At 47.5% G+C, this 27612-nt stretch overlaps 1 protein-coding gene across 1 annotated transcript in view; it reads right to left on the reverse strand.

Moving 5' to 3' along the window:
* The window catches only part of ZFYVE26 (zinc finger FYVE-type containing 26), a 106690-nt gene that overhangs the window by 40165 nt on the left and 38913 nt on the right, over positions 1 to 27612 (reverse strand). Inside the window, exons 19-29 of the mRNA XM_056547099.1 lie at positions 26653 to 26758; positions 25212 to 25951; positions 23891 to 24087; positions 14490 to 14594; positions 12004 to 12126; positions 7802 to 7978; positions 6607 to 6853; positions 3415 to 3507; positions 3077 to 3231; positions 1516 to 1652; positions 618 to 655 (exon numbers count right to left, since the gene is read on the reverse strand). Coding sequence (XP_056403074.1) covers positions 618 to 655; positions 1516 to 1652; positions 3077 to 3231; positions 3415 to 3507; positions 6607 to 6853; positions 7802 to 7978; positions 12004 to 12126; positions 14490 to 14594; positions 23891 to 24087; positions 25212 to 25951; positions 26653 to 26758 — 2118 coding nt within the window. The remainder of the gene's footprint in view (positions 1 to 617; positions 656 to 1515; positions 1653 to 3076; positions 3232 to 3414; positions 3508 to 6606; positions 6854 to 7801; positions 7979 to 12003; positions 12127 to 14489; positions 14595 to 23890; positions 24088 to 25211; positions 25952 to 26652; positions 26759 to 27612) is intronic.

Below are 27612 nucleotides of genomic sequence, written 5' to 3' on the forward strand. Positions count from 1 at the left end.
CTCCAACAAGGTTACAAGCATAGATGAAACGGAATATAACTTAAAGGGCTACTCCGCCCCTAGACTTCTTATCCCCTATCCAAAGGATAGGGGATAAGATGTCTGATCGCCAGGGTCCCACCTCTGGAGACCCCTGCAATATCGGCTGCAGCACCTCAGACATCTGGTGCACGGAGCGGACTTTGCTCCGTGCCAGATGACTGGCGATGCAGGGCGGAAGCTCGTGACGACACGCCATGCCCCCTCAATGCAAGTGTATGGGAGGGGGTGAGACAGCCGTCACGCTTCTATACATAAACTTGCATTAAGGGGGCGTGACTGCGATGTCATGAGTCTCGGAGCTGCACCCAATGGTCTAAATGAACACCGGGTGCAGCAGGAAGATCGCGGGTCCCGCTGACATCTTATCCCCCTATGCCAGTGTTTCCCAACCAGGGTGCCTCCAGCTGTTGCAAAGTTGTAGTTGTAGTTTTGCAACTGTCGGAGGAACACTGGTTGGTTAAAAAAAAAAAAAAAAAACACTGCCCTTTCCTTTGGATAGGGGATAAGATGTGTAGGGGCAGAGAACCCCTTTAATGCCTGGATAACCTGCCCTTAACTGTGCAGAATAGAATTACCTTCCAATTGCTCAAAATCCTCTTCTGTTTTGTAAGCACTAAAATGAAGTATTAAAAAAAAAATAAAAAAATAAACATTAATATTTTCCAGTTTGGAAATAGACTTTACAGATTACATTAGAGTTAAAGAGGAGCAGCTGGCTCTCCTGACATGTCTGTTTTGCTTAATACTTAAAGTGTACCCGTCAGATTCAACAAAAAAACTTTTCATATATCACTCAGTACCTAATCCTGACCATGTACATCTAATTTTTATGTGTCTAGCACCTTTATTTTTATTTTTTTATTACACTTTTAATTTAACTCACTAGTCTGAATTCATCTCAAAGGGAGGAGGTGTGGCCTCACTGTGCAGGTCTCCGCCCCCTCCCTCAGTATGCTGTCTGCTCACATCTCCCCTAGCATTAGCAAAACTACAACTCCCAGCTTGTCCTCACTGACAGTAGCGAGACACAAGATGACAGTGGGAGGATTTTTCCTCAAGATGAGCCCTACACTCACAGCTGTCAATCAAGGAAGTGTCCATGACATAGGTGATGATGCATGGACACAGCAGGACTAGTATGTGTCCAAGCAGGCAGGGGGGCAGTTTTTTTACTTGCTTTTTCTGTATGAAATATTGAAAATTTTATAATGAAAGCAATTGCAAAACCTATTGGTCATACATGCTTTACAACATATCACAAGTTTTTGTGTCTGACAGTGCCCATTTAAGCTTTCGCTTATGATGTCCCTACAATTCATCTTGAAAACAGTGTCATTGTACAGGGAACATGATCTACTGAACATAAGAATGCCCAATTAGACGGTTATTCATAAGACAGATTGGTCTGAGCCCGTTCGACTCTTCTCAGCTTTTTCTGGAGTCCATATGGTCTGGGCCTCATTAAATACTTACTCTGCATTAAAATAGTTATAACACTGATCACACACACGCGCTGGGTTTTCCCGGCAGTCTTCTACCACCATCTTCTTCATAGAGCAGGAGCTGCAGACCAGTCTTCCACATCGTCTGCAATGATGTCTACGGTTGAACTACAGGGGAGGCAAAACATGGGCAAACATTGTAACAATCCTCATGTGCTACAGTCACCAAATAAACTGAACAGGTACCTGGCTTTTAACAGTCAAGGTGTTACAATAGGGGTTCACAAATCTCTGTGCAAAAAAATCCTACAGTCCTTAAGTGTTTCCCAACCAGGGTGGCTCCAGCCTTTGGCTGTCCAGGCATTCTGGGAGTTGTAGTTTTGCAACACCTGGAGGCACCCTGGTTGGGAAACACTGCCTTACAGCCTCACTGCCACATTACATTTTTCTGATTTGGGCACAGTAGGTGGGGACACTCACCCCCATATTCAAATCAGTGAAGGAAGTGAGAGTGTCAAAAAAACTTTTTTTCCATACAGGTAGTATGGATGTAAGGGCAGGTATTGAAGGGGCGTGGTGTGACATAAGGGGTGTGGCCATGAAGTCACAGCCCTGCCCCCTCATTGCAAGTCTATGGGGTGCTGCAGGAGAGCTTGCGGGGGTTCCCAGCAGCAGGACCCCGCATGATCAGACATCTTATCCCCTATCATTTGGATAGGGGATAAGATGTCTAGGGGTGGAGTACCCTTTTAACTTAATGCACAGCTCAGCCATGACGACTGAGAATTTTGCCCTGGCACCTAGGTTTTTGTCAGCTTTTTTTTTGTAGAAATATTGCAGGTCTTATGAGCTGCAGGAAAATGTGTGAATTGGCCTCCCACACTTTTTTCCCACCATTCCTGTAGGACCAGCAGGGTTTAGAGCACATCCACTTTGAAAGGACGCAGGTGGGCAGGGAAAAGCAGTGACAAGAGGCAGCGGCTAAGGAAAGCCACTCATTTCATTCACTGACGTGCTGCGCCGCCCCAAGTAAAGCAGGAGCGGCTTGGCCGAGGCCCCGCAACAATATCACAACTCAGTTACAGCATTATGACATTTCCTGTGCAGCTCTCACTAAGGCTACCATCCCGACACTCTGCCAGGGCACAGTCTTAGTAGTGGTTAGCGGTGCTAAGCTGCAGACAAGGTTTTAATGCTGTAGCAGTGGCACTGCAGATAAGATGGCTCCGCTGTACAATCTGCAGGATGCAACTATCTAGGAGGTGTCTACTACCTAAAGGGAGCTGATATCTATAGGTTTGAACTAGTGCTGAGCAGTATGACAAAAAATGCATCTCACAGTATTTTTGTAAGTTATGGCGGTTCCACGCCGGGCAGACATTCCACACATTTGAAAGTTTTGGTGGACACTAGGACTGCTTGGAAATGTGCCGTCTCATAGGCAGCAATGCAGCAAAATCCGCATAAAGAATAGACAGGTGTATTCTTTTTGCAGTTGGCAAAATCCAGAAATGCCACAGAAATTCCACCATGTGCACAGTGAAGCAGAATGATGCTTTCTGGTGTGAAGTTAGCAAATTTCCCATACTCACCATGGTGAACTTCTCATTCTTACAGACCATGCAGGTGGTTTCAGTTTCATCTGGAATCCAATGTGCTTTAGCTGGAGGTTTGTCAGGCGGTACAAATTCTGGAGAAGACTTGTTCCTCCTGTGTCCTTTCTCAGGTGTCTGCAACCGAGATCGATCTGGACCATGCAAGACGATAGAAAACAGTTGTCAGATACTTGGCCTGTGTAATATTTTCTTGTGAAGCAAAAGGTGCTTGAAGTTGTTTTAAAAAAAAAAAAATAATAGACAACATGTAATAAAAACATTTACAATAACTGAACTTAAAGGGAAAAAAGAAAAACTTAAAAATCCATACCTACCTCCAAAAACAGAGTTTTGTTCTCCAGAAGAGGATGGAGAACCTTCTGTATCTGATGCCTGACTGATGCTTTCTGGAACTCGGCTGACAGAGTCTAGACAAAGAAAATGTAATGCATCACTGCAAATGCAACCTGATCGAGTCTATAAATTGTTAACACAAAGAAACACAGGCAACCAAAAGAATCTCTGCATTTTGGGTGTTTCAATAATCTCTAGTATCCAGATTTGCTGCACATAGAAAGGGAGGAATTTATTTTTGGTTTTACACTGCTTTTTTGGTGGTAAAAAGTAGATTTTTTATAGTTACTGTCAAATCTCTTTCTCTGAGCTTCTACTGGGGGGACACAGGAACCATGGGTATATGCTGCTTGCCATTAGGAGGCTGACACTAGACAAAAAACAAAAAGGAGGTTGGCTTCTCCTGGCAGGATATACCTGCCCACCGACTCTGAGCTAATCAGTTTAGTCCCAAAGCAGTAAGAGAACCGACAAAGACAAAACAGTCCGAACAAAACCCAGACAAAAAAAGGCACAGAGATCCCAGCCAGAACGAACTTAGGTGGACGAACGAACCACCGCCTGTAAAACCTTGCGGCCAAGACCCACATCAGCAGACGCAAAAGGTATGAACACGATAGAACTTAGAGAAGGTGTGCAAGGACAACCAAGTAGCCGCCTTGCAAGCTTGTAAAGCTGAAGCCGAGGAGGAACCGTTATAATCACTCCCTGGGACAGAAGGATGTGAAGGGCAACCTGAAAGGCCGCAACAAGGGCGGGAGACTGAGGGGGTTGGGACCGGAAAAAACAATCAGGGGAATAGACCCAAATTCTATCCTATAGCATTATGAAACGACCTCCTGAACCAAGTTTCCCAAAAGAGGGATAGGCGACCGCCCACCCAAGAGGAAGCCTTGGATGGGGCGCCCCATCAGGCAGTGGGAGGCTTGCAGGCACCGGACTTGGCAGGAAGGAGGTTCGAAGGGTCCCCAATTTCCAGGAGGGAAGAGCCTTAAAGGAAGGGCCTCTCCTGTCCTGGGAGGCCGTCAGCTTGTCTGAATGACCCAGCAGGAAACCGAAAGGGCCGAAGAGGAAAGAGACTTCCTACGCGCATCCATGCAGCGCAAACGATTTTGGGGCAAGAGAGAACTTTTACCCCCGGTAGCCTCAGAAATAATCGGCGGTGGCATTCCACATCTTGCACCGGAGAGCAACAAGGTTTCCTGAGGCAGAGGCCGCACAGCGGGCTGATTCCAGGGAAGCAGAGCAGAGGTATTCACCAGCATTATAGAGTTACTGCGACAAAGCAGCCAGGTCGCCTGGAGAGAAGCCAATAAGAATACCTTGGCGTAGTTGAGAAGCCCAAACCAAGAGCACTTTGGACACCCAGGTAGAGGCGAAAGCCAGCAACAAAGCTGAACCGGCCGCTTCATATGCAAAGTTGGCCAAATTTTCTTTGCGCTTGTCGGAGGGATCCTTGAAAGAGGCCGCGTCCGCCAGCAGCAGGGTTAGTAGATTTAGACAATCGCGACTCAGGTGGATCCACCATAGGTGCAGAGGTCCATTTGGCGACCAGGTCCTGTGGAAAGGGAAAGAAAGCCCAAAGTTTCTTGGCCTCTTGGAAGTGTTTTTTTTTTTACGGGTGCTTCCACACCACTTCCAACAGCTCGTCAAATTCCGCATGGGAACTGAAGACCTTCGGGGAACGACGAGCACGGCAGAAGGACACTTCTGGCGCTACGTCTGAAGTTCGTGGGTCCTTTAGGTGGAAGGTGTCCCTGACAGCCGACACCAGACTTTACACTATGTCCAACATACGTGACACCTCCTCTGAGTCGGGAGAACGGGAGGTGGGGAGGGAGCTCTGCCAAAATGTGGGCGGGAGCTCTGCCGAAAAGTGGGCAGAGCTGAACGGAGGAGCAGGCCAAGGCCGTGGGCCAAATTTCGAAGCCGCCGGCCAATTCTCCTCCGGACACTGTAATAGTTGACGGCCGCGAGCGCATTGTCCAGGAGGTGAGAGCTACCACCGGTGCCACAGATGTCGGCCGCCAGCGCAGATAGAGGAGACAGCTGGCGCCGTCAGCTGAAGTCAGCCGTGGTCCCTGCACAGAAAGCAACACACTCACCCAAGGAGTCTTCGGGCCAGCTGAACGCCACCTGCGTCATGCCAGGCTACCATAGCAGGCGACCAGAGACAAGCAGGGGACTCGGACCCAGGGTACACCACCAAGCGGTGGCCGTTGGCGAGGTGTTAACGGCCCATACTCTATGCACAGTGCCCCTAGCTCGCAGACGGGGGATCAGGCAGAGCCATGCTCCTGTCAGCCCACGTAGAGAAAATAATAAAGGAAAGAAAACCTAACTAAACAAACTAGGAAAAAAAACAAAAAGTTAGAAGACCAGGTCTGGAGAGCTCCAGACCTGTGTCTGCCTCCTGCAGACTATAAGCTAAAACTGATTAGCTCAGAGTCAGTAAGGAGGAGCCAACTTCCTATTTGTTTTTTGCCTAGTGTCAGCCTCGTAGTGGCAAGCAGCACATACTCATGGTTCCTGTTTTCCCCCAATTGAAGTGATCAAGAAAAGTCAAAATCAATAGTGGGTGGGCAAGGGCAATGGCGACAGTAACTCTTCTGTGGCCACATGCTACAGTACATAGCAAAACAGCATGAAAACAGTGTGACAATACATTTGAAAATACTACTAATTCCCTGCAGGATTTTTTTTTGTTTAATTAAACAAATTGGATTGCAAAGTTCACAACTTGGCACTGAAGAAGTCACAGATGAACTTTTCTATGAAAAAGTGCCCTGCTGCCCCAGTAGTGAGACTTTACCGAATTTCAATAGGCCTCCATTATATTATGAGAAAGCTTTAAAGGGCTACTCCGCCCCTAGACATCTTATCCAAAGGATAAGGGATATGTCGTCTGATTGCGGGGGTCCCTGCAGCACAGGCTTGTTCCCTGCTGATGACTCACGATACAGGGGCAAGATTATCATGACCCGCCCCCTCAGCTGATGACAAGCGGGTGCTGCAGGAGAGATTGCGGGGGGTCCCCAGCAGCAGGACCCCCGCGATCAGACCTTTTATCCCCTATACTTTGGATAGGGGATAAGATGTCTAGGGGCGGAGTACCCCCTTTAACTCCTAGAGTCTCCATTCCTATTTTTGCTTGTGTTGTGAAAGACACTAACCTGTTCTTTTCTCTCTCAAAGAGAATGGGATGTCCAAGGCTTTCCCAGCATAGGTGCATAGCATATTGTCCACGTCTTCAATAGAAAAGGTGAAATCCGGCTGAATGAGAAGCTGCTGCAATGTCTGTACCGCAACAGAGACCCACTCTATCTTCATGTTCATCAAAAGCTGCTCGAGCATCAGCAGCGGGCTGGAGATAAGATGTTCATAGTTGGAATGAGCAGACTCTGGAAGTGCCAGTAGTACCTGTAACAATGAAACAAGACTATGCAAAGACATCCCAACTCCTATGGATTCTATATAATAAAGGGGTACTTCGCCCCTAGGCATCTTATCCCCTATCCAAAGAATAGGGGATAAAATGTCCGATCGCAGGGGTTCCCAGTGGCGGGTGCACCCGGTGTTCGTTTAGAGCGTCGGGTGCAGCGTCAGAGGCTTGTGACATCGCGGCCACGCCCCCGCTCATGATGTCATGGCCACGCCCCCACAATGCAAGTCTATGGACTTGCATTGAGGGGGGCGTGACAGTGACAACACTAGCCTTCGCCCCATATAGCCAGTCATCCAGCACGGAGCGAAGTTCGCTCTGTGCACCAGATGTCTGGGGTGCCACAGCAGAGTTCGCAAGGGTCGCCAGGGGCGGGACCTCCACGATCAGACATCATATCCCCTATCCTTTGGATAGGGTATAAGATGTCTAGGGGCGGAGTACCCCTTTAACATGATATGAACAGAGCCTAAAACTAAAGTCTTAACGTCATACAAAAAAATTAAAATAAAAAAATCATTTTTGATATTCCATGCAGACATGTCAATAGCTTTGAACAGTCGGGTCCCAGGGCTGATGAACTCTAGATATAGCTGGGTCAAGTGTGCGGCACACTTCACTTCCTGGCTGGGCGCCAAATTTATGTCATTGTTGCATAGACTATGATGGAGCCCATCTACTAAAATGAGCACTGGTGCCATTCTCCTTCTCTTTTTGTCCCCTTTCCTTCTACTCTCTTCTTTGTTCTTGTCTCTTTGTCTTCTATGTTTGGTTATTTCCTCTGACATTAATGCTTTAAGAAATTTTTTGTTTTTTTGGGGACTTTAGAACACAGATCCAACCAGTAAACAGGTATACTTTGAAATGAATCAACACAGAATTATGGACATAAAGACAACATCTATGATATTCACTCCTCACTTTACCTTTGATCCCAGGAATATATTCCTTATTTCATTGCAACGCATCTCCAGAAGACCGTTTAAAAAATGTGCCAGCAAATACTCAGATAGAAAATGGCTAGCAAATATGCCAGGATTCTGAAAAAGTGCTTGCTCCGTGATTGCCAGGCGCAGATCCTGATCCTCAACTCTCTTTAGTAGCTATTAAAAGCAAGTAAAAATAGAAAAGCATAACATATAATATCCTGTTTCTTATGGTCATATTATTATGAATTTCTGGAGACCTAAAAGTATTTAGGTCTGTCCGGGCATGCTGGGCTTTGTAGTTTTGCAACAGCTGGAGGGCCACAGTTTGGTGTCCACTGCATCAGGGCTACACCTTGTGCCCCCCACAAGATCATGAAAAAACTTACTGTATTTTTCTTATTGCTCAGCAACAGTTAAAATGCTTGGAGTTATAGTTTTGCAACAGCTGGAGGTGCACTGTTTGAGAAACACTGCCTTTTAAGTATTAACAACTATTAAATATACTTACGGTACCTTAGCTATTCCCACACCCCCTCTCTCTGTGTCATCCTCCGTCTTTTTTTTTTTTATCAGAATGACAATCTAGTCTGATAAGTAACATGACTCTAATGAAAGCAAATACACTTACCCGAACCAATTCCACCATTCTACAAATGGAGATATTATCTATATTAATATTATATATATATATATATATATATATATATATATATATATATATATATATATATATATATATATATATACACACACACACACATATATACACACACACACACACACACACACACACACACACACATACATACATACATACACACGCTTGCCGATTTAGTTTATGGTGGAAGGGGGGGGGGGGGTTTAGTAATAATTTAGACTCACTTGGCGTTCTTTTGACGCTCCGTAGTAGTTGTACTTAGGGTGTGTTAGACAGGGTTTTTTGGGGAATGTTTTGGTTATGCTTTGTTGCCTTTGTCTACATGTTTTGTTTCTGTGCTGTTAGTCTTTCTGTTGGTTGTGTGTGGTCCCGGTGCTCTGCCCTTCCTTGTCCTCCTTTGGTTTTTCCTGTTCCTCTATAGTGTTATTTTTCATGATAGGGACTCTGAAGGTTGTTAGTTGGAATGTTCGGGGCCTTAAAAAGGGCCTTATGTCTAGAATTTGTGAAACGCCAGTCTCCTTACATTATTTGTCAAAGGAGACTCAAAACGGGTCAGAAAGTTCTTGCCCTGAAAAGGGCTTGGATAGCGAAGGGTTACCATGCCTCCTACTCTTAGGGTATGTTCAGACTACGGATTATGAACGGAATCTCCGCTCGCAGAATTCCGCGAGCGGAGATTCCATTCTGGCGGCCACCCCCGCCGCAATACTTCGGCGGTGGGACCGCGCGGCACTGTGCTGTCACCAATGACGGCTATGCAGTGTTTGCGGACTTCCGCCAAAAGAATGAACATGTTCTTTCTTTGCGCGGAACAATTTCAGCGGCGGAATTGTTCGCCGCTGAAATTCCGCAGAGTGAACGGGTCTTGCGGAAGACCCATTCACACTGATGTTTATGTTCACGGCACATAATTCCGCTGGAATTATGTAGTGTGAACATACCCTAATTATGCTAGGGGTGTCTCCGTGTGAATCACAAAGTCCCTGCCATTGGCGGTTTCCCAAGCAGCATATGACAACTTTGGGAGATTTGTGATATTAAATCGTTCTCAGAGTTCTTTCTCATCCGTTTTTGTCTCTGTTTATGTGCCCCATCCTTTTCTGGCCTTTGTGCTGGAGCTAATTACTAAAAAACTTATCTTTTCCCTCTGATCCGGTCCTTTTTATAGGCGATTTCAATGTAGTTCCTGATCCTATGCTTGACCGCAACACTGTTGCTGACCCTGGCTCCTCCTCATTTAATACCTGGCGCTTGGCGTTGAGTCTGACCAATCTCTGGAGGTGGAAGTACCCGAGTGCGTCCTCCGTTTCTTTTTACTCTGCGGCCCATAGGTTGTTCTCTGGAATTGATCTCGCTCTGGCGTCTGAGGACCTCCTCCGGATGGTAAGTGATGTTTCCTACACCACTAGGGGGATCTCAAACCACTCTGCCGTACTGGTAGTTCTCCACCTAGGTCCTAGTCCCCCTTCCCATATTTGGCACATGCCCCCTAGCTGGCTGAAGGCCGAGGCAGTTGTGGAGGCTCTGGGGGTTGCCCATGTCAAGTACTGGGAGCATAATGCTTCTTACCCTAACCCCTTAAGTTCAATGGGATGTATACAAAGCCACGGTTAGGGGTTCCTTTATAGCGGGTCAGAGGAAAATTATGGATGGAGGGTAGGCTGTTGCAGGAAGGGAGTGCCTTGGAGGTGGCATACATTAGGGATCCATCTCCTGATAGTGAGAGGGCGTGGGCCAAACAAAGCTCAGAGGTCTCTTTTGGTGGTCCAGAGGGATAGGGTCAAGTTGCGGTTGGCAGATACGGAAGCTGCCCTGTTTGAGTTTGGGGAAAAGAATGGTAAACTCTTTGCGTATTTGGCGAGGTCTAGTCGTCCTGCTGCCTCTATCCCTTGTATGAAGGGCTGGGATGGTTCTGTGGTGAATGATCCCCAGTTGATTAACTTTGTCTTCAGGGACTTTTACTCCGCTTTGTATGCGGCCCCTTCTAAACCCTGTCAAGGGTAACGTCTGTTTTTCTTACCTGACCTATCCCTTCCCATGCTTAATCGTGCTCAGGCGGAGGCGTTAGATTCCCCTGTTACAATTGAAGAGGTGTAACAGGCCATACATGATCTTCCTCGTGGGAGGACTCCGGTTTTATATGGGATGATAGGCGATTGGTATAGGATGAATGAGGAGCGGCTGGCCCCTATACTCCTTAAATTGTTTCATTCGACAGCTTTTGCAGATTCTCTTCCAGACTATGTGGGAGGTGTTTATTGTAGAGCTCTCAAAGCCTGGAAAGGACCAGTTGTTACCTGATTCTTATAGACCTATTTCCCTTTTGAATGTTGATATTAAGATCTTGGCTAGAGTAACTTGGCTTGGCGTCATTAACGCTACCATTCATCCAGACCAAACTGTTTATGCCGGGTAGGGCTACTGATGTTAATATGAAGCATCTGCAGCTTAACATCGCAGCGGTGGAGGAGGGCTTTCCTACTGGAATGGTGGTTAGTCTAGATATTTATAAGGCCTTTCAATCGGTGCCGTGGCCCTATCAGTGGGAGTGGGAGGTGCTAGGGGTGTTTGGGTTTGGTCCCCCCCTCCCCGTCTCGCTGGCTAACTTTGGTTGGCAAATATGTCCCGTTGTACCAGGCACTATATGAGAGTCCCAAATGCTCTAAAAAATTTGGCAAGGTATGGACCCCCTGGCTTTTACTGGATATGTCGGCTGACCCACTGGCTAGATTATCACAGTAAGTTTTCTATTGAGTCCTGCTGTCCTACAGGAGGGGGCTGGGTTGGGGTTGCTGAGGTTGTATGCTTGGGTGTTTGTGTACGTGTATGTGTGTCTGTCTCCCTTGGGCTTCCTCCAGTTGGGTCTCGGATGCAACCTTCTGTCCTACTGGCGGATGTTTTTGCATACTTTGAATCCCTGTCACTGTGCTGGAGTTGGTCTCCGGGACCTGTGGAGGCTGTTTGTTTTTCACATTGTTTCACCTTAATGGTGATGTTTGTTACTTAAAATGCCAAAATTAAATAAATACTTTAAAAATATATATATATACACACATGCTTAAAGTTGTAGTTTTGCAACAGCTGGACACACACTAGCTCCGAGAAACAAAGCAGCTTGTGATGCTACAACGTCTATCATGTAAACTAATACAAAACGTGTCTGACAGCTGGTTTCGCTGTTTTCTGCTTCATTAGCACCTGCAGTGGCCACAAACAGGTTGGAGGGTACAGGGGCATATGGGAGCACATCTTCAAGATAGATTCAGGTCCCACCGTGAGACCCTCACCTATCAGACTTTTATGGGATATGCTGTGAATACCCTATAAAATCCAATATTAAACATTATGGCATTGTAGGTAAGGCAGTGTTCACACATTGCACTATTTATCACAATATTCTCCAAATTGCATCAGACATTGAACATTTTGCCACTGCAGAAGTAAAAACTGCAAAATGACTGCTTTACTTGAACATGGCCTATGCCTGAAAGCTCCCGCAGGGGATTTATAGTGTCAATTCAACACATTCTCGGGGTACTACCTGTAGAGATTTCTCGGTGTCTTTTTTCTCCAGAAGATGTAAGAGATGCTCACGGTACAGGTTTATTAGAAGATCCGCAGGTATAGGGTAAAAGAGTCCCCAATCCTCACAAAGCAAATAATCCTACAAATAGAGGCAATAGAGTAAATAATGAATAAAGAGAATTACATCAGGTCTACAATCATATGTATGCTCCAAGGAGAAAATGGGCTCAAATGCAAACAGCGATTCCTCTCAAGTACTTTGCTATAGAAATTATATATTATATAGAGCAGTGTTTCCCAACCAGGGTGCCTCCAGCTGGTATACTGATATAGAGTTATTGCTCCATTGGATGCTAAATGTGAAAACACAGGACCCAACCTACATAAATGTTTTATTATACTTTTCCTTTTCATAATAACAAAAGTCAGGTACTTACTGTAAGATTTATTAACCCCTTAACGACGCAGGACGTATATTAACCCTTTAGAAGCTGACCACCGCTTCTAAAGTGAAAGTGAAACTATCCCGGCTAGTCAGTCGGGCTGTTCGGGACCGCCGCGGTGAAATCGCGGTGTCCCGAACAGCTTACAGGACACCGGGAGGGCCCTTACCTGCCTCCTCGGTGTCCGATCGATGAATGATTGCTCCGTGCCTGAGATCCAGGCAGGAGCAGTCAAGCGCCGATAACACTGATCACAGGCATGTTAATACACGCCAGTGATCTGTGTAAGAGATCAGTGTGTGCAGTGTTATAGGTCCCTATGGGACCTATAACACTGCAAAAAAAAAGTTTAAAAAAAAGTGTTAATAAAGGTAATTTAACCCCTTCCCTAATAAAAGTTTGAATCACCCCCCTTTTCCCATAAAAAAAATAAAACCGTGTAAATAAAAATAAACATATGTGGTATCGGCGCGTGAGTAAATGTCCGAACTATAAAAATATATCATTAATTAAACCGCACGGTCAATGCCGTACACGTAAAAGAATTCCAAAGTCCAAAAAAAAAAAAAACATTACAAAATGGTGTTTTTTCTTCGATTTTGTCGCACAATGATTTTTTTTTTCCGTTTCACCGTGAATTTTGGGGTAGTGAATTTTGAAGTAAAATGACTAATGTCACTGCAAAGTAGAATTGGTGACGCAAAAAATAAGCCATAATATGGATTTTTAGGTGGAAAATTGAAAGGGTTATGATTTTTAAAAGGTAAGGAGGAAAAAACGAAAGTGCAAAAACTGAAATACCCTGAGTCCTTAAGGGGTTAAAAGCCCGCTCCATTTGATCTTGGTTGTTGAGGGGGTTTATTTTAGTGTGATGCAGCCAATGGTGTCAGTGACAGGTGGACAACCAAGGGAAAAGGAAGCAATAATGTAGTGATGTATGGCTCCCAGTGGACACCTGACCAATTGCTGGGTCACTATCTATTAGGCCCGCTTCAAATGGGCATATTATGGCCCCAAGAATAATAGTTATCCCCAGCCCACAGGATAGGGGATAAGTACCTGATGGGTGGGATGCCGAATAAATAGAACGAAAAAGGTGACTGCTATATGCGGCACTACCACAAGAAGATACAATATAAGCAGTAGTGATATACTATTGTCTATTTATTTATAGGGATGCAGCATAAAAACTAAATAAAATAAATAAAGTGAACAGGTAAAAAGGCAAGACACGTTTTGGGGGGCGAAATCCCCCTTTATTGCAGGAATAAAAACATCGACATTAGTGTGTGACTTGCAGGAATAAAAGCATCCCCAAAACACGTCTTGCCTATTTACCTGTTCATTTTATTTTTATGCTGCATCCCTATAAATACACAATAATCTATCACTACTGCTAATATTGTATCTTCTTGCAGTAGCGCCGCATATAGCAGTTACCTTTTGTTACGGCTCCAACCTATAGGATTCTGTCTATGTGACTGCTGGCCTGAAACCAGAAATCTTCACTATACCCCTGTTCAGGGGAGATCTGCATGAACCCAAGTGTCTCATAAGGTGAGAGACTAATCTCTGGAGGGTGGATATACCTCTTACCCTCAGGACTACACGAGGCACTGGCCTCTTCTCTGCTTTCTGTTCTTGTTCATGGTCTGATGGGTGGGAGTCCTAGCAGTCAGCTCCAAACAAATTTATAGAACAGGAGTCCATTGTTCCTAGAGTGACTCAAGCTACACTGCCACTGATATATTCCGTCTCTATGGGACTTCCAAACATAGCGGATCACGATACTTGGTCTATCTATGAATGTCCCCCAGAGAGTGAAATGGCTGCTGAGCCACCAGTCTAAACACTCAGGAACTAGGGACCACCATTCTTATGATGATGGGGCTCCCAGTGCTTAGGTGGCCTGCTCTGCATTATTCTGGAATCACTACCATATTTTATTGAATAAATGAATGAATGAATGAATGAATACTGGTAAATAAATTAAATAAATTCTTGTTAAGCTATAATAGAAGAAACAAAAATATGAAAACAAAAAACCATAGTAGCATACCTTTGCTTCAAGGATAATCGTGATTATAGCCTGAGGATCCTTGGTACAGTCTTCCTTTAAATCCTGCCAGCTCTCCCAGGCTATGTCTTCCTGCAGGCTTAGAATCTAAAGAAGGGAAGGGAGAAACTCAAAGTTGTGTTTCAAATTGATTATGAAACCTAAACAAAAAGAAAAAACTTCCAATCTTACAAACAAGGGTTTGTTGGTGTAAGTAATGTAAGCCATGTCATATAAGGAATCCCTTTTTTTTTTTTTTTTTTTTGCCTAAACACAGATTAAGGTGTAAATGCCATTTACACCTCCATTCTCCCTAGCAAGCGGGAGAGTTAGACACAGAGCTAGCCGGGTAGGGAAAATGGTGGTGTCAGTCACCCACTATATAGAATTCAGCTGATATTACCCAATTTTGTTATTTCTGTCTATCTGAAAATTCCTGAAACAATTTCCTTCAACTTGGGTCTTGTGATCTCTTGGGGACCGCTTAAAGGGGTTCTCCACACCTAGACATCTTATCCTCTATCCAAAGGATAGGGGATAAGATGTCTGATGGCAGGAGTCCCACCGCTGGGAACCCCTGCGATCCCTCCTGCAGCACCCCGAGTCATCTGCTAAACGAAGCGAACTTTGCTCCGTGCCTGATGACTCACGATACAGGGGCCGGAGTATCGAGACGTCATGGCTCCGCCTCTCGAGACGTCGCGCTCTGCCCCGTCAATTTAAGTCTATGGGAGGGGGCGAGGCATGATGTCACGAGGAGTGCTGTGATGTCACGAGGGGGCGGGGCTGTGAAGATCCTCCAGCCCCTGTATGGTGAGTCATCAGGCACGGAGCGAACTTCGCTCCTAGCAGCTGATGACAAGAGTGCTGCATCAGAGATCGCAGGGGTCCCCAGCAGCAGGATCAGACATCTTATCCCTGGGGGATTGTCTAGGGGCGGAGTACCCCTTTAAAAATGATGGGAGTTTCCATGCTTTCAATTTGGGTCACCATCTCCACTACTAAACCCTCCTGCATGATGAAACTGCATGAACTGTTTCACACAAATTCTCCACAGGAAGGGGTAGACCCTCCTATTACAATCACTGATGATAATTACACCAGAGGAAATGAAGGCAAAGCTTCCCCAACTGTATCCTTATGGTCTATTACTGTGCTTCCCAACCAAGGTGCCTCCAGCTGCTGCAAAACGAAGGCTGTCCAGGCATGCTGGGAGTTGTAGTTTTGCAACAGCTGGAGGCCCCTTGGTTGGTGAACACTGGTCTATTAGTTTATTTAGGAGAATACAGAGGTGATGATTATTACAGCTGCTGTACTTATAAGCAGAATCAAATATGAAAGTCACGCTGGTGTTTGATCTGAAGCGGGAGGATAGGAGGTTGGACTGCAAAGAAGTGAGTTAGAGACAGCGAGAAGGTATCCGGGCAGGACGTGATAGATAATCAGGTGCAATAATGGAAAAAGGAGATTTTTTACACTTACCGTAAAATCTTTTTCTCGGAAGATCCATTGGGGGACACAGGAACCGTGGGTATATTTTGCTGCCACTAAGAGGCTGACACTAGGCATAACAAAAAGTCAGCTCCTCCCAGCAGGATATACCCCACCTAATGACTCAGAGACACTCAGTTTTATTCCCAAAGCAATAGGAGGAACCGAAAAAAATACAAGCAGAGTCCGAAGGGAGCCCAGTCAAAACAAGTGAACCAACAGACTGATAGGCGACCGACCCTTCGGCAACAAACTAAAAACAACGGGGTGGGTGCTGTGTCCCCCAATGGATCTTCCGAGAAAAAGATTTTACGGTTAAGTGTAAAATCTCCTTTTCTCGGTGAGCTCCATTGGGGGACACAGGAACCGTGGGACGTACCAAAGCAGTCCCCGGGGTGGGAAAAACCCAATCAACCCGGAATCAAGAGGACGGCAAGGCCACCGCTGCCTGCAAAACCTTACGCCCCAAACTGGCGTCGGCGGATGCAGAAGTGTGCACCTGGTAGAATTTGGTGAATGTGTGCACCGAAGACCAAGTGGCCGCCTTACACACCTGTAGGGCAGAAGCCCTATTGAAGACCGCCCAAGAGGCCCCCACAGAGCGAGTGGAGTGAGCTGTAAAACGGAAGGGTGGATTCTTCCCCTTTGAACGATACACTTCAGAAATGGCGGACCGGATCCACCTGGAGATGGTAGAAGCCGGCAAACCCTTGCGGCGGCCCTCCGGAAGGACAACCAGTGAATCAGACCGTCCGAAGGAAGATGAAGTAGAAAGGTAAACCCGCAAAGCTCTAACCACATCTAGGTTGTGGAGGGAGCGCTCCTTAGGATGAGACTGAGCAGGGCAGAAGGAGGGAAGAATGATATCCTCGTTCAGATGAAAGGAAGAAACCACCTTTGTTTGAAAAGAAGGTACTGGCCGTAGCACAGTCTTGTCCCGATGAAGAATCAGGAAGGGAGGTTGAAAAGAGAGAGCTGCCAATTCCGACACCCTGCGGATGGAGGTCACGGCAACCAGGAAGGACACCTTCCAAGAAAGGAAATGAAGGGAAATGTCCTGGAGAGGTTCGAACGGAGCGGACTGCAAGGCGCTCAGGACTAAGTTCAGATCCCAAGGGGGAGTAGGGGACCTGTAAGGAGGATTCTCATGAGCCACCCTTTGAAGGAAGGTGCGAACCGAAGAGTCTGAAGCCAGAGGCCGCTGAAAAAGAATAGACAGCGCCGACACTTGACCCTTGAGGGAACTAAGAGCCAAATGAGTCTCAAGGCCCGACTGCAAAAACGCCAGGTGGTTAGGCAGAGAAAAACGAACCGGAGAAAGAGAGCTGGCCTCACACCACCGAAAGTAGGCACGCCAAGTCCTGTGATAAATCCTGGCCGAGGACTGCTTACGCGCCCTGAGCATGGTGCGAACAACCCCGGAGGAAAAACCACGGGCCTTATACACGGCGTCAAACATAGCGGCAGAGAATTGGGGTGGCAAAGTGGGCCCTGAGAGAGGAGATCGAGGCGATCCAGCAGCCTAAAGGGGACGTCCGCCACGAGCAGAACCACGCCGGCGTACCAAGAGCGACGGGGCCAATCCGGAGCCACCAGAATGGCCGAGACGCCTTCCACCTTGAGTTTCCTCAGCACTCGGGGCAGGAGAGGAAGCGGCGGGAACAGATAAGGGAGATTGAAGCGAGACCAGGGAACGACGAGAGCGTCCGCGGCCAGAGCCAGAGGATCTCGGGACATTGCCACGAATGACCGGAACCTGTCGGTTCAGGCGGGACGCAAAGAGGTCCACGTCCGGAGTCCCCCAGCGCTCGCAAATGGACGCAAACACCTCCGGGAGAAGGGACCACTCCCCAGGGTCGGGAGATGAGCGACTTAGAAAGTCCGCTTCCCAATTTTCCACCCCCAGGATGTGGAGCGCTGATATGGCGGGGACCAGGCGCTCCGCCCAGACCAAGATCTTGAACACCTCGGCCATGGCAGCGCGGCTGCGAGTGCCCCCTTGACGGTTGACATACGCCACTGCCGTGGCGTTGTCCGTCTGGACGCGGACCGGGCGGCCCCGGACAAGGGACTCCCAGTGCAGGAGACAAAAGGAAGATGGCCCGGATCTCCAAGACATTGATGGGAAGACAGGTTTCCTGAAGAGACCAGCGGCCCTGGACCGTCCGGTCAAGAAGAACGCCCCCGCAGCCGAGGAGACTCTCGTCCATCATCAGGACCAGCCAGTTCAAAGGAAGGAACGAGCGACCGGCCAGGAAGAGGGGAGAGCGGAGCCACCAAAGAAGCGACTGGCAAGTCGAGGAGGGAAGACTGATCCGACGATCCAAGGACAGGTGAGGTCCGTCCTAGAGAGACAGAATGGTCCACTGGAGCGGGCGGCAACAAAACTGTGCCAACGGAACCGCCGCCATGACTGCCACCATCCTGCCCAGCACAGTCATGCAGGAGCGAATCGGCACTGGATGTGGGCGTCTCAAAAGGCAAACACCGGACAGGAGGGCACTCCACTTGTCCGGCGCGAGAAAAACTCGGGCTCTCCCGGTATCGAACCGAAGGACCAGGAAAACCAGAGACTGGGAGGGAGAAAGATTGGATTTCTCCTCGTTTATCAGCCACCCGAAACTGGTCAGAGTCTGTAGGGTGATATGAAGACTTTCCTCGTTCTGGACCAGGGAAGGGGCCTTGACAAGCAGGTTGTCCAGATAAGGAAGGATCCCCTCGGGAGCGGAGGATGGCCAGGACAGCCGCCAGGACCTTGGTAAAGACCCTGGTGCTGTGGCCAGGCCGAAAGGCAGAGCCACAAACTGGAAGTGACCCTCCGAAACGGCAAACCGTAGAAACCGTTGGTGTGGAGAAAAAAATCGGAATGTGGAGATATGCATCCCGAATGTCCACGGAAGACAGGAATTCGCCCTGGTCCATGGACGCAACAATTGAACGCAGGGACTCCATCCGGAAAGGACGAAGGCGAAGGTGCCGTTCCCCCTTTTTTGTGAACAACGAAGAGTTTTGAATAAAAACCCCGGAAACGTTCCTGAGGAGGAACAGGCACAATGACACCTTGCTCCAACAGAGTGCAAATGGCAGAGCGAAAGCCTGCAGCCAGAACGGGCGAACGAGGAGCCCGGGAAAAAATTATCCCAGGGAAGAGAACCGAACTCGATTCGGTAACCGTCGGAGACGACGTCCCGAACCCAGGAATCCTGGACATGAGCCAACCAGACGTCCCGAAAGAGGAACAAGCGGCCGCCCACCCGAGGGAGAGCATCGGGTGGGGGCGCCCCTTCAGGCTGAGGTAGGTTTGAGAGTTCTTGACTTTGCGGGAAAACGGCTGGAACGGCCTTCCTGCTTCCAGGAGGGGCGAGGCTTGAAAGATGGGGCTTGCCGAACCTGTGAAGAACCCGACTTGTCCTGGAGCCCGGGGCCCAGGGAGCAAAAGGACCGAAAGGAAGCAGTCTTGCGGAATCCCCCGCCAGCAACAGGGCGGCGCGCCTTATTCTGAGGAAGCAAGGAACTCTTACCACCCGTAGCTTCGGAAATGATGTCGTCCAGCTTTTTGCCAAAAAGACGGCCGCCAGTGAAGGCCATTTCCGTCAGGGATTTCTTGGAAGCCGAGTCGGCGTTCCAAGCTTTAAGCCACATAGAGCGGCGAATGGCGACTAGATTGCCGGACGCAACTGCCGCACAGCGTGCTGACTCCAAGGAAACTTGGCATAAATAGTCACCTGCCTTGGAGATGTGGAGAGCGATATCAGCCAGATCATCAGGAGGGGCCACGGACAACACCCCTTAGCGGAGCAGAGAAGCCCAAACCAACAAGGCCTTTGAGACCCAGGTCGAAGCAAAAGCCGGAAGGACCCAACTGCCTCGAAGGCGTACTTCGCCAGATTTCCCCCCCCGCTTATCCGCGGGATCTTTAAAGGAAGCGGCATCCGCCAGTGGCAGGGTGGTGGATTTTGATAAACGGGAGACTGGGGGGTCCACCAACGGCGGAACGGTCCATTTAGAGACAAGATCCTGAGAAAACGGACACAGAGTCTTCAACCGTTTAGTGCCTTGGAAGCGCTTCTCCAGAAGCTTCCAGGCGGACTCCAGAAGATCATCAAACTCCTTATGGGTACTGAAGACCTTTGGGGAGCGATGAGTACGTGTAAAGGAAACTCCAGGAGCAGGGTCCGAAGTTTCAGGGTCCTGTAGATGACAGGTGTCCTTGACAGCTGAAACCAAGCTGTCCATCTGACATGGATGACAGCTCTTCAGAATCCGAGAGCGGAGCCGAGTCCCCCAGTTCCCCTGGGGACTGGGAACGGGCAGTGGAAACTCCGGACCTAGGTGACACAGATCTGGCAGGGTGGGCCGGGGATCGGGAGCTGCCCCTAGAAGAGCGACCACAAGACCGAGGACGCCGCCTGGCAGAAGAGGACCGGGAGCGCCGACGGTCCGAAGACGCCGTCCGTGACTCCCAAGGAGGACACAAGGAGGATTGCTTTAAGGCCGTAGCCACCTCCCTGGAAACCTGCGCCAGATCAGAAATCGTTTGGGAGAGAGAAGACACCCAAAACGGGGCAGGGTCAGGGGCCACGTGCTCCTGGGGGCTATCCTGGGTGGTGGGAGTAGGGTGGGAGGAAGAGCAGGCAGAACACTTGGGTTCAGCCGAACCCCCCGGCATTTTAACTTTACACCCTGTACAAGCATAGTGAGTGACCGAAGCGGAGACCGCCTGTCTAAGGGAAGGTTCAAAGCTGGGGGGGGACATTGCAAAAATATACAGAGAAGTCAGCTACCCAGAAAAAGAAAGAAATGGAACAAGCTCACCCAGGTTCCTGTGTCTTGCAGTCCCTGAAGTCTTGCCAGGAGCGCAGGAACAGCATTCAGCACCAGGTAGCAGAAGGTTCAGGCTGTTGAAGAAGATCTGGAGCACTGAAGATAGCAAGAGGAGAGCCACAGGAGCAGAGTGCAGCAGCAGCTTGTGAGGCAGCAGTGCTGGACTCCGGAGCCGCGCCACGTGATCCCGACAGAGGGAGGAGACGAGGACCCACGCAGCGGGGATAGGAGCGAATCGAAGCGCAAAGAAAAAGGGGCGGTGCTAACACGCGGCCGGGACCAGGCCGAAGCCGCGGGCTAAAGTTGCAGGTAGCCCCTGGCTGGAACCCGCGAACACCGCCGGGCGCACGGAGGTAGGAAAAGGCCGGCAGCGGTCCCCGGAGCTGTGGGGACGGCTGCCGGGAGCAAAAACAATGTATTAGACGGCCCTGTCCCCGTAGTGGCGCCCCCCCAGCCAAGTATAAACGGATCAGCTGCCGCAACAGCAGCAGGACCCACAAAGGTGCCCCCTCCTACAAGGAAAGGCATTCCTCTTGTCTAGGGGCCTGTATGCCCCCCTGATTAACCCCTGAGATGCCCCATCACAGAGAGGGGGAGATGAGAGAGAGGCATGCCCGAGAAAAGAAGGGGGGAGGGGGGGGGGAGAGAGAGAGGGGTTACATACTCACCTAAATTGATGTTATACTCACCTCTCTAGAAGTCTTCCCTCCCCAGAAGTCTTCAACCAACCTAGACAAACTGCATCATACCAGGCTTCAATAAGCGGGGCGAGCAGATGCAATAGGTGTCCCCGACTCAAGGTACAACCTGGTGCTGGTCGGTGGCGAGGAAGGGTTAACGAACCATACTCTACGGACCGTGCCCTTCAGTCGCATGTGGGGAAACAGGCAGCGCCATGCTCCTGTCGCCCCAACCTAGAAAAATAAAAAAGGGAGAGAAAGTCTAAACTCTAAAATTCTAAAAAATAATAAAAATGGACCAGGTCTGGAGTAAACAGACTTGTGCCTGCCTCCTAGGAAACTAAGCTAAAACTGGGCGTCTCTGAGTCAGTATGTGGGGTTTAACCCGCTGGAGGAGCTGACTTTTTGTTATGCCTAGTGGCAGCCTCCTAGTGGCAGCAAGATATACCCACGGTTCCTGTGTCCCCCAATGGAGCTGACCAAGAAATGTGTTCTATCACTGAACTGCATGCATTATTTCAGGCCTATAAAAGTCAGGGATGTGGAATTCCTATCACCCAACGCCCGGGACTAGCAGTTTTGGGTGCCGGGCAGGTGAATTTGTCCGGCCCTTAGCCCGGCTTCGGGCAAGCAGGGCCAGACCTGACAAGTGCGGCGGCGATCTGTAGTCTGTGTGGAGCGGCTCCCGACTCCTGCCCGCTCCATACTCTGCAGCCTGTGTCCTCCGAAGCAGAGCAGGGGAGATGAGAAGCTGTGTATTTGTCTTCTCTCCCCTGCTCTGCAGACGTGCGGGGGGAGATGAGGGGGCGTGGCTTGTTGCTCCCCGTGCAGACCTGCGTCCTCTGCCTTCACTCTCCCCAGCTGTAGCTTCGGAGGGCTGAGGGGAGGAGGCGCGTCTGCACGGGGAGATGCTTGCGGCGCTCACAGGGGAGTATGGAGCGGGCTCGGGATTCCTACCAGCTCCATACTCTGAAGCCCCCGGCTGTTCTCAGTAGCCGGGGGCCGCCGCTAATAGCCAGCATGCAGCGATCGCCGCGGCTGGCTATTAACCCTTTAGATCGCCGCTGTCAAAGCTGACAGCGGAGTCTAAAGGGACATGTGAATACTCCCTGGTGGGCTAGTCGGGTGGATCGCCCCCCCGCAGCGCGATCGGAGGGGGGCGATCCACTATGGAGGTAGCCGGAGGGCTTACCTTTGTTCCCTGCTGTCCCGGCTCTGTCATTGATAGAGCCTGGCTGGACCAGGCTCTATCAATGGATCACAGAGCGCACAGATTAATAGAGTTCAATAGAACTACAATTCCCAGCATGTCAGGACAACTGTTGGCTGTCCGGGCATGCTGGGAGTTGTAGTTTTGCAACATCTGGAGGGCCACAGTTTGAAGACCGCCGCATTAACCCCTTCCATGTTAAAAGTTCAAATCACCCCCTTTTCCTATATAAAAACATGCAAACATAATAAAAATAAACATATTTGGTTTCGCTTCGTGCGTAATTGTACAACCTATTAAAATATAACATTATGTATCCCGTACGGTAAATGTAAAAAAAATACCAAACCACAGATTTGCAATTTTTATAATATCCCAGAAAAAAAAGGTAAAAAGCGATTAAAAAGTCAGATCAATACCAAAATGGTGCCGATACAAAAAAACTGATTATGGCGCAAAAAATGAGCCCTCATACAGCCTGGTATGCGGAAAAAAAATAAAGCTACAGGGGTTAAAAAATGGCAATTAAAAAAATTAGAAAAAGTTCAGAATTAGTAAAACATGACGTAAACTATACAAATCTGGTATCGCTGTAATCAGGCGCCTAAAGTATAAAACTAACATGTTACCTCAACCACAAGGTAAATGGCGCAGAAAAGAAAACAACCAAATCTGCAAAATTATCTTTTACTATTTCAATTTCACTTCCCTAAATAAATATATAAATATATATATATATATATATATATATATATATATTTTTTTTTTTTTTTTTTTTTTTTTTTTTTTTTTTTGGTTCAGAGAATATGTTATTGAAAAATTAAAAGGTGTCATTATATTAGGTAGTTATGGCTATTATAGGGCGAGGAGGAAAAAATTAGAGCGTAAAAGCAAAAATTGGCCCGGACAAGTGGATCGTCATGAGGGACAAGTAGATTTTGCTCCATTTTAGTCCCGTGGACAAGTAGTTTTTTTATAAAATTTCCACACCCCTATAAGTGCATAGCAAGTAAAAACATATACATTTTATCTACCCACATACATCTTTGCGTCAATTTTGTTTTAAACATTTTTACGCTCCAACACCTCTTTACCACAATCCATTTGCTACCTCAAAAAAAAAAATGTGGAATTACTAATTTCACAGTGGAAAACCTAGTGAAAAGCAGCATTTAGAAGTAAAATACAATGTACTGCACCTTTCTGTACACTTCCAATTCTTTCCTTTTGCTCTGTAGTTCCAGTTTAAGGCTGTCTTCAACATCCATCTCACATACACAGTATGACAAAATCTCCATGCAGGCATCCAAAGGCCACTTGTCCAGAAAACGGAGGGTCAACGTGCTTCTCAGAGTGGCATCTTTAACAGCGAAAAGGTATCTCCAGCCTTCTTTTTCTGGACAGAATATACCACAATTAAGGACTATTCATTTAAATAAAAACCATTTAAATTGCTGTCCCCTTGAAGGGGTACTCCGCCCCTAGACATGTTATCCCCTTTCCAAAGGATAGGGGATAAGATGTATGATCGTGAGGGTCCCGCCGCTGCAGACCCTGCGATCTCCCTGCTGCACCCGGTGTTCATTTAGAGCGCCGGGTGCAGCGCTGGAGGCTCGTGACGTCATGGCCATGTCCCGCTCATGACATCAGAGCCACGCCCCCTCAATGCAAGTCTATGGGAGGGGGTGTGACGTCTCCTATAGACTTGCATTAAGGGGCACGACCTCACCTATAGACTTGCATTGAGGGGGCGCAACCTCACCTATAGACTTGCATTGAGGGGGCACGACCATGACATCACAAGCCTCTGCCCCCCCATCGCCAGCCATCTGGCACAGAGTGAAATTCGCTCCGTGCAAAAGATGTCTGGGATGCAACAGAGATTGCAGGGGGGTCCCCAGCGGCAGGACCCTCGCGATCAGACATCTTATCCCCTATCCTTTGGACAGGGGATAAGAAGTCTAGGTGCGGAATACCTTATGTTCCTACCCATGAAAATCAATGGGTAGCAAAATATGCAGCCGATTTAACTATTCATTAACTTTAATGGATAGGGAAATACGCAGCAGCAAATAGGCAGCAAAACACAGCAATTGTGACCCTACCCTAAGGGTGTAATTACACATACAGTATCTTGCACATATTTGATGCTGCAGATTATAATGTAAATCTACAGCTTTAAATATGCAGCATAAAGTGTGCGTAGGATAAAAGGGTTTTCCCATTAACAGGATATGTTAAGAGTGTCTGACTGCTGGGTACCTCACTACTTGGACCCGCATTGATCAGCTTAAAGAGGATCTGTGAGCAACCCAAAAGATTTTCGATGGTACTATCATTAAATATTTTAGGATTACCTGACTGTATAATCCCACCCAGCATCTGTCATTTCCATTATTAAGATTAAGTTCACACCCAGAAACACTGAAGGGTCCAAAAGAATATTATCTTGGCAAAGAGACTATTGGGACACTGTCTAACTTATTTCCTGAAACATAAATACCCCTTTTGTAGTTTTACCTTCAGCAGCAGCACAGCACCGAAGAGCATCTTTGACTTGCTCAAGATCAAAGTCTCTGGCGTAGAGATTAAGAAGCTGCAGTGCACTCGTCCAGTTCTTCTTTGAGAGTGCGTCTTGGAAAGCTTCAGCTAACACGGCAGATGCTGATGGTGCATGGAGTCCTAGGAGGACTGAGGCTATGCAAGGCTTCCCACAGAGAAGGCTACTCAGCCCGCTAAGCTCTTGGGAACCATCTCTAAAAGGTGCGGACATCAAAGTAATAAAGCGCTGAAGAACAGGAAACTCTGACAGCAGTGAATCACACTCCTTAGCAATGTTCTCCATCTCCAGCGGACTTTCTTTCTTACTGCCTCGTAACTCTATCCAGGACAGTCCAGACTTGGCTGGCTTAGGACTTTTGATGGCACTTAAACAAGCTACAGCTGCGGTTAATGTAGATTTAGTCTTTAAAAAGTTCAAGACAGAGGCTGTAAGGGAGTATTGGCTGGACTCAGAAGGAGATGTAGGTGTACTCAACGCAGAGTCCTCACTATCCGGGGGACTTACAGACATTGCTATGTCCATGTTGGGAAGGGAAGCATCCACACACTGCTGTGCTGAGCGGACGAGGCCGAGTAACAGATGCTGCACCTGGTTCACCTTCCTCATATTGCAGAACGACAGATTCCCACAGCAATAATCTGCTATCACCTGCTCCACGTTCAGCCCAAGATTCTCTTTCTTCAACAAGTAAGACAACCTGAACGGTAAGACAAACTTTAATAATAATAATAATAATAGGTAATATTTAATACAAAAGCACAAGCATCCTATAGAATTTTTTTTGCAAATAAGCCATTGTGCAAAAATCTACACCTAATATAAGCAACAAAAGGACTCTACCACCAACGATAAATTCCCCTCTAAATCTAAAAGGGGTACTCCACTGGAAAACATTTTTTTTTGTTTTTAATCAACTAGTGCCAGAAAGTTAAAAACAGATTTGTAAATGACTTCTATTTAAAAATCTTAATCCTTCCAGTACATATCAGCTGCTGTCTACTATAGAGGAAGTTCTTTTCTTTTTGAATTTCCTTTCTGTCTGACTACAGTGCTCTCTGCTGACACCTCTGTCCATTTTAGGAACTCTCCATAGTAGGAGCAAATCCCCATAGCAACCCTCTCCTGCTCTGGACAGTTCCTGACATGGACAGAGGTGTCAGCAGAGAGCACTGTGGTCCGACAGAAAGGAAATTCAAAAAGAAAAGAACTTCTCTGGAAAATACAGCAGCTGATAAGTACTGGAAGGTTTTTTTAAATAGATTTTTAAATATAAGTAATTTACATATCTCTTAACTTTCTGGCACCAGTTGATTGAAAAAATAAATAAAAATAAAATAAAATAAAAGTTTTCCAGTGGAGTACCCCTTTAAACTCATGTACTGCATTACAGCATATTACCTTTCGGGTGGAACTTGTCGCTCAAATAACAAATGGGATACCACTTGTGAGGGCTTTTGATGTAGAAGAACAAAGGGATTTGCCACCTTTACTTCCAAAGAGGTTTCTGCAAAAATACATATGATTATTTGATAAAAAATTACGAATATTCCAGGACTACTACATATTACTACCCATGTTAGGCTGCTTACACACTATAGGTTGTTCATTTTAAAGATCATTTTAAAGGTTTACGAAAACCTTTAAAGGACATCTGCGGCCGAAAACAACTTATCCCCTATCTGCAGGATAGGGGATAAGTAATCGCGGGGGTCCGAACGCTGGGACCCCCCGCGATATCCTGCACGGGGAGGGGGGGGGGGGAAAACGGCTCTCCCGTGCAGGAGGCATGCCGGCTGCAGTATGACGTGGCGGCTGACACGCCTCCTCCATGTAGTTCTATGGGAGAAGTGGAGAGGCAGCGTTCGTGCCTCCCCGCCTCTCCCATAGAACTGTATGAGGAGGGGGCGTAACCATTGAGCGCTAATGCGGGGGCCCCGTTCAGAAGATCGTGGGGGGTCCCAGGGGTCGGACCCCCCACGATCAAACACTTATCCCCTATCCTGCGGAGTTGTTTCCGCTGCAGTTGTCCATTAAAAACGTCCGTTACAAAATCCAAATCTAAAAGTCTATGGGATTTTTACATTATCCGTTTTCACCCTTTATAGCCCGTTATGAATAACGGACGTTATTTGTGACAGGAGAAAAAAACATTATATGCACTATATTTTTCCCCCGTCACAAAAAACGTCCATTATTCATAACGGGCTATAACGGATGAAAACGGATAATGTAAAAATCCCATAGACTTGAATAGGATTTTGAAACAGCCATTTTTAAGGGTTTTCTTAACGGGACATTATAACTGTTCTTTAAAACGGAGCAACCGACAGTGAAAGCAGTCTTAGTGATAGACAAGTG

This window comes from Hyla sarda, chromosome 11 (assembly GCF_029499605.1).
Source record: "Hyla sarda isolate aHylSar1 chromosome 11, aHylSar1.hap1, whole genome shotgun sequence".
Lineage (NCBI taxonomy): Eukaryota > Metazoa > Chordata > Amphibia > Anura > Hylidae > Hyla > Hyla sarda.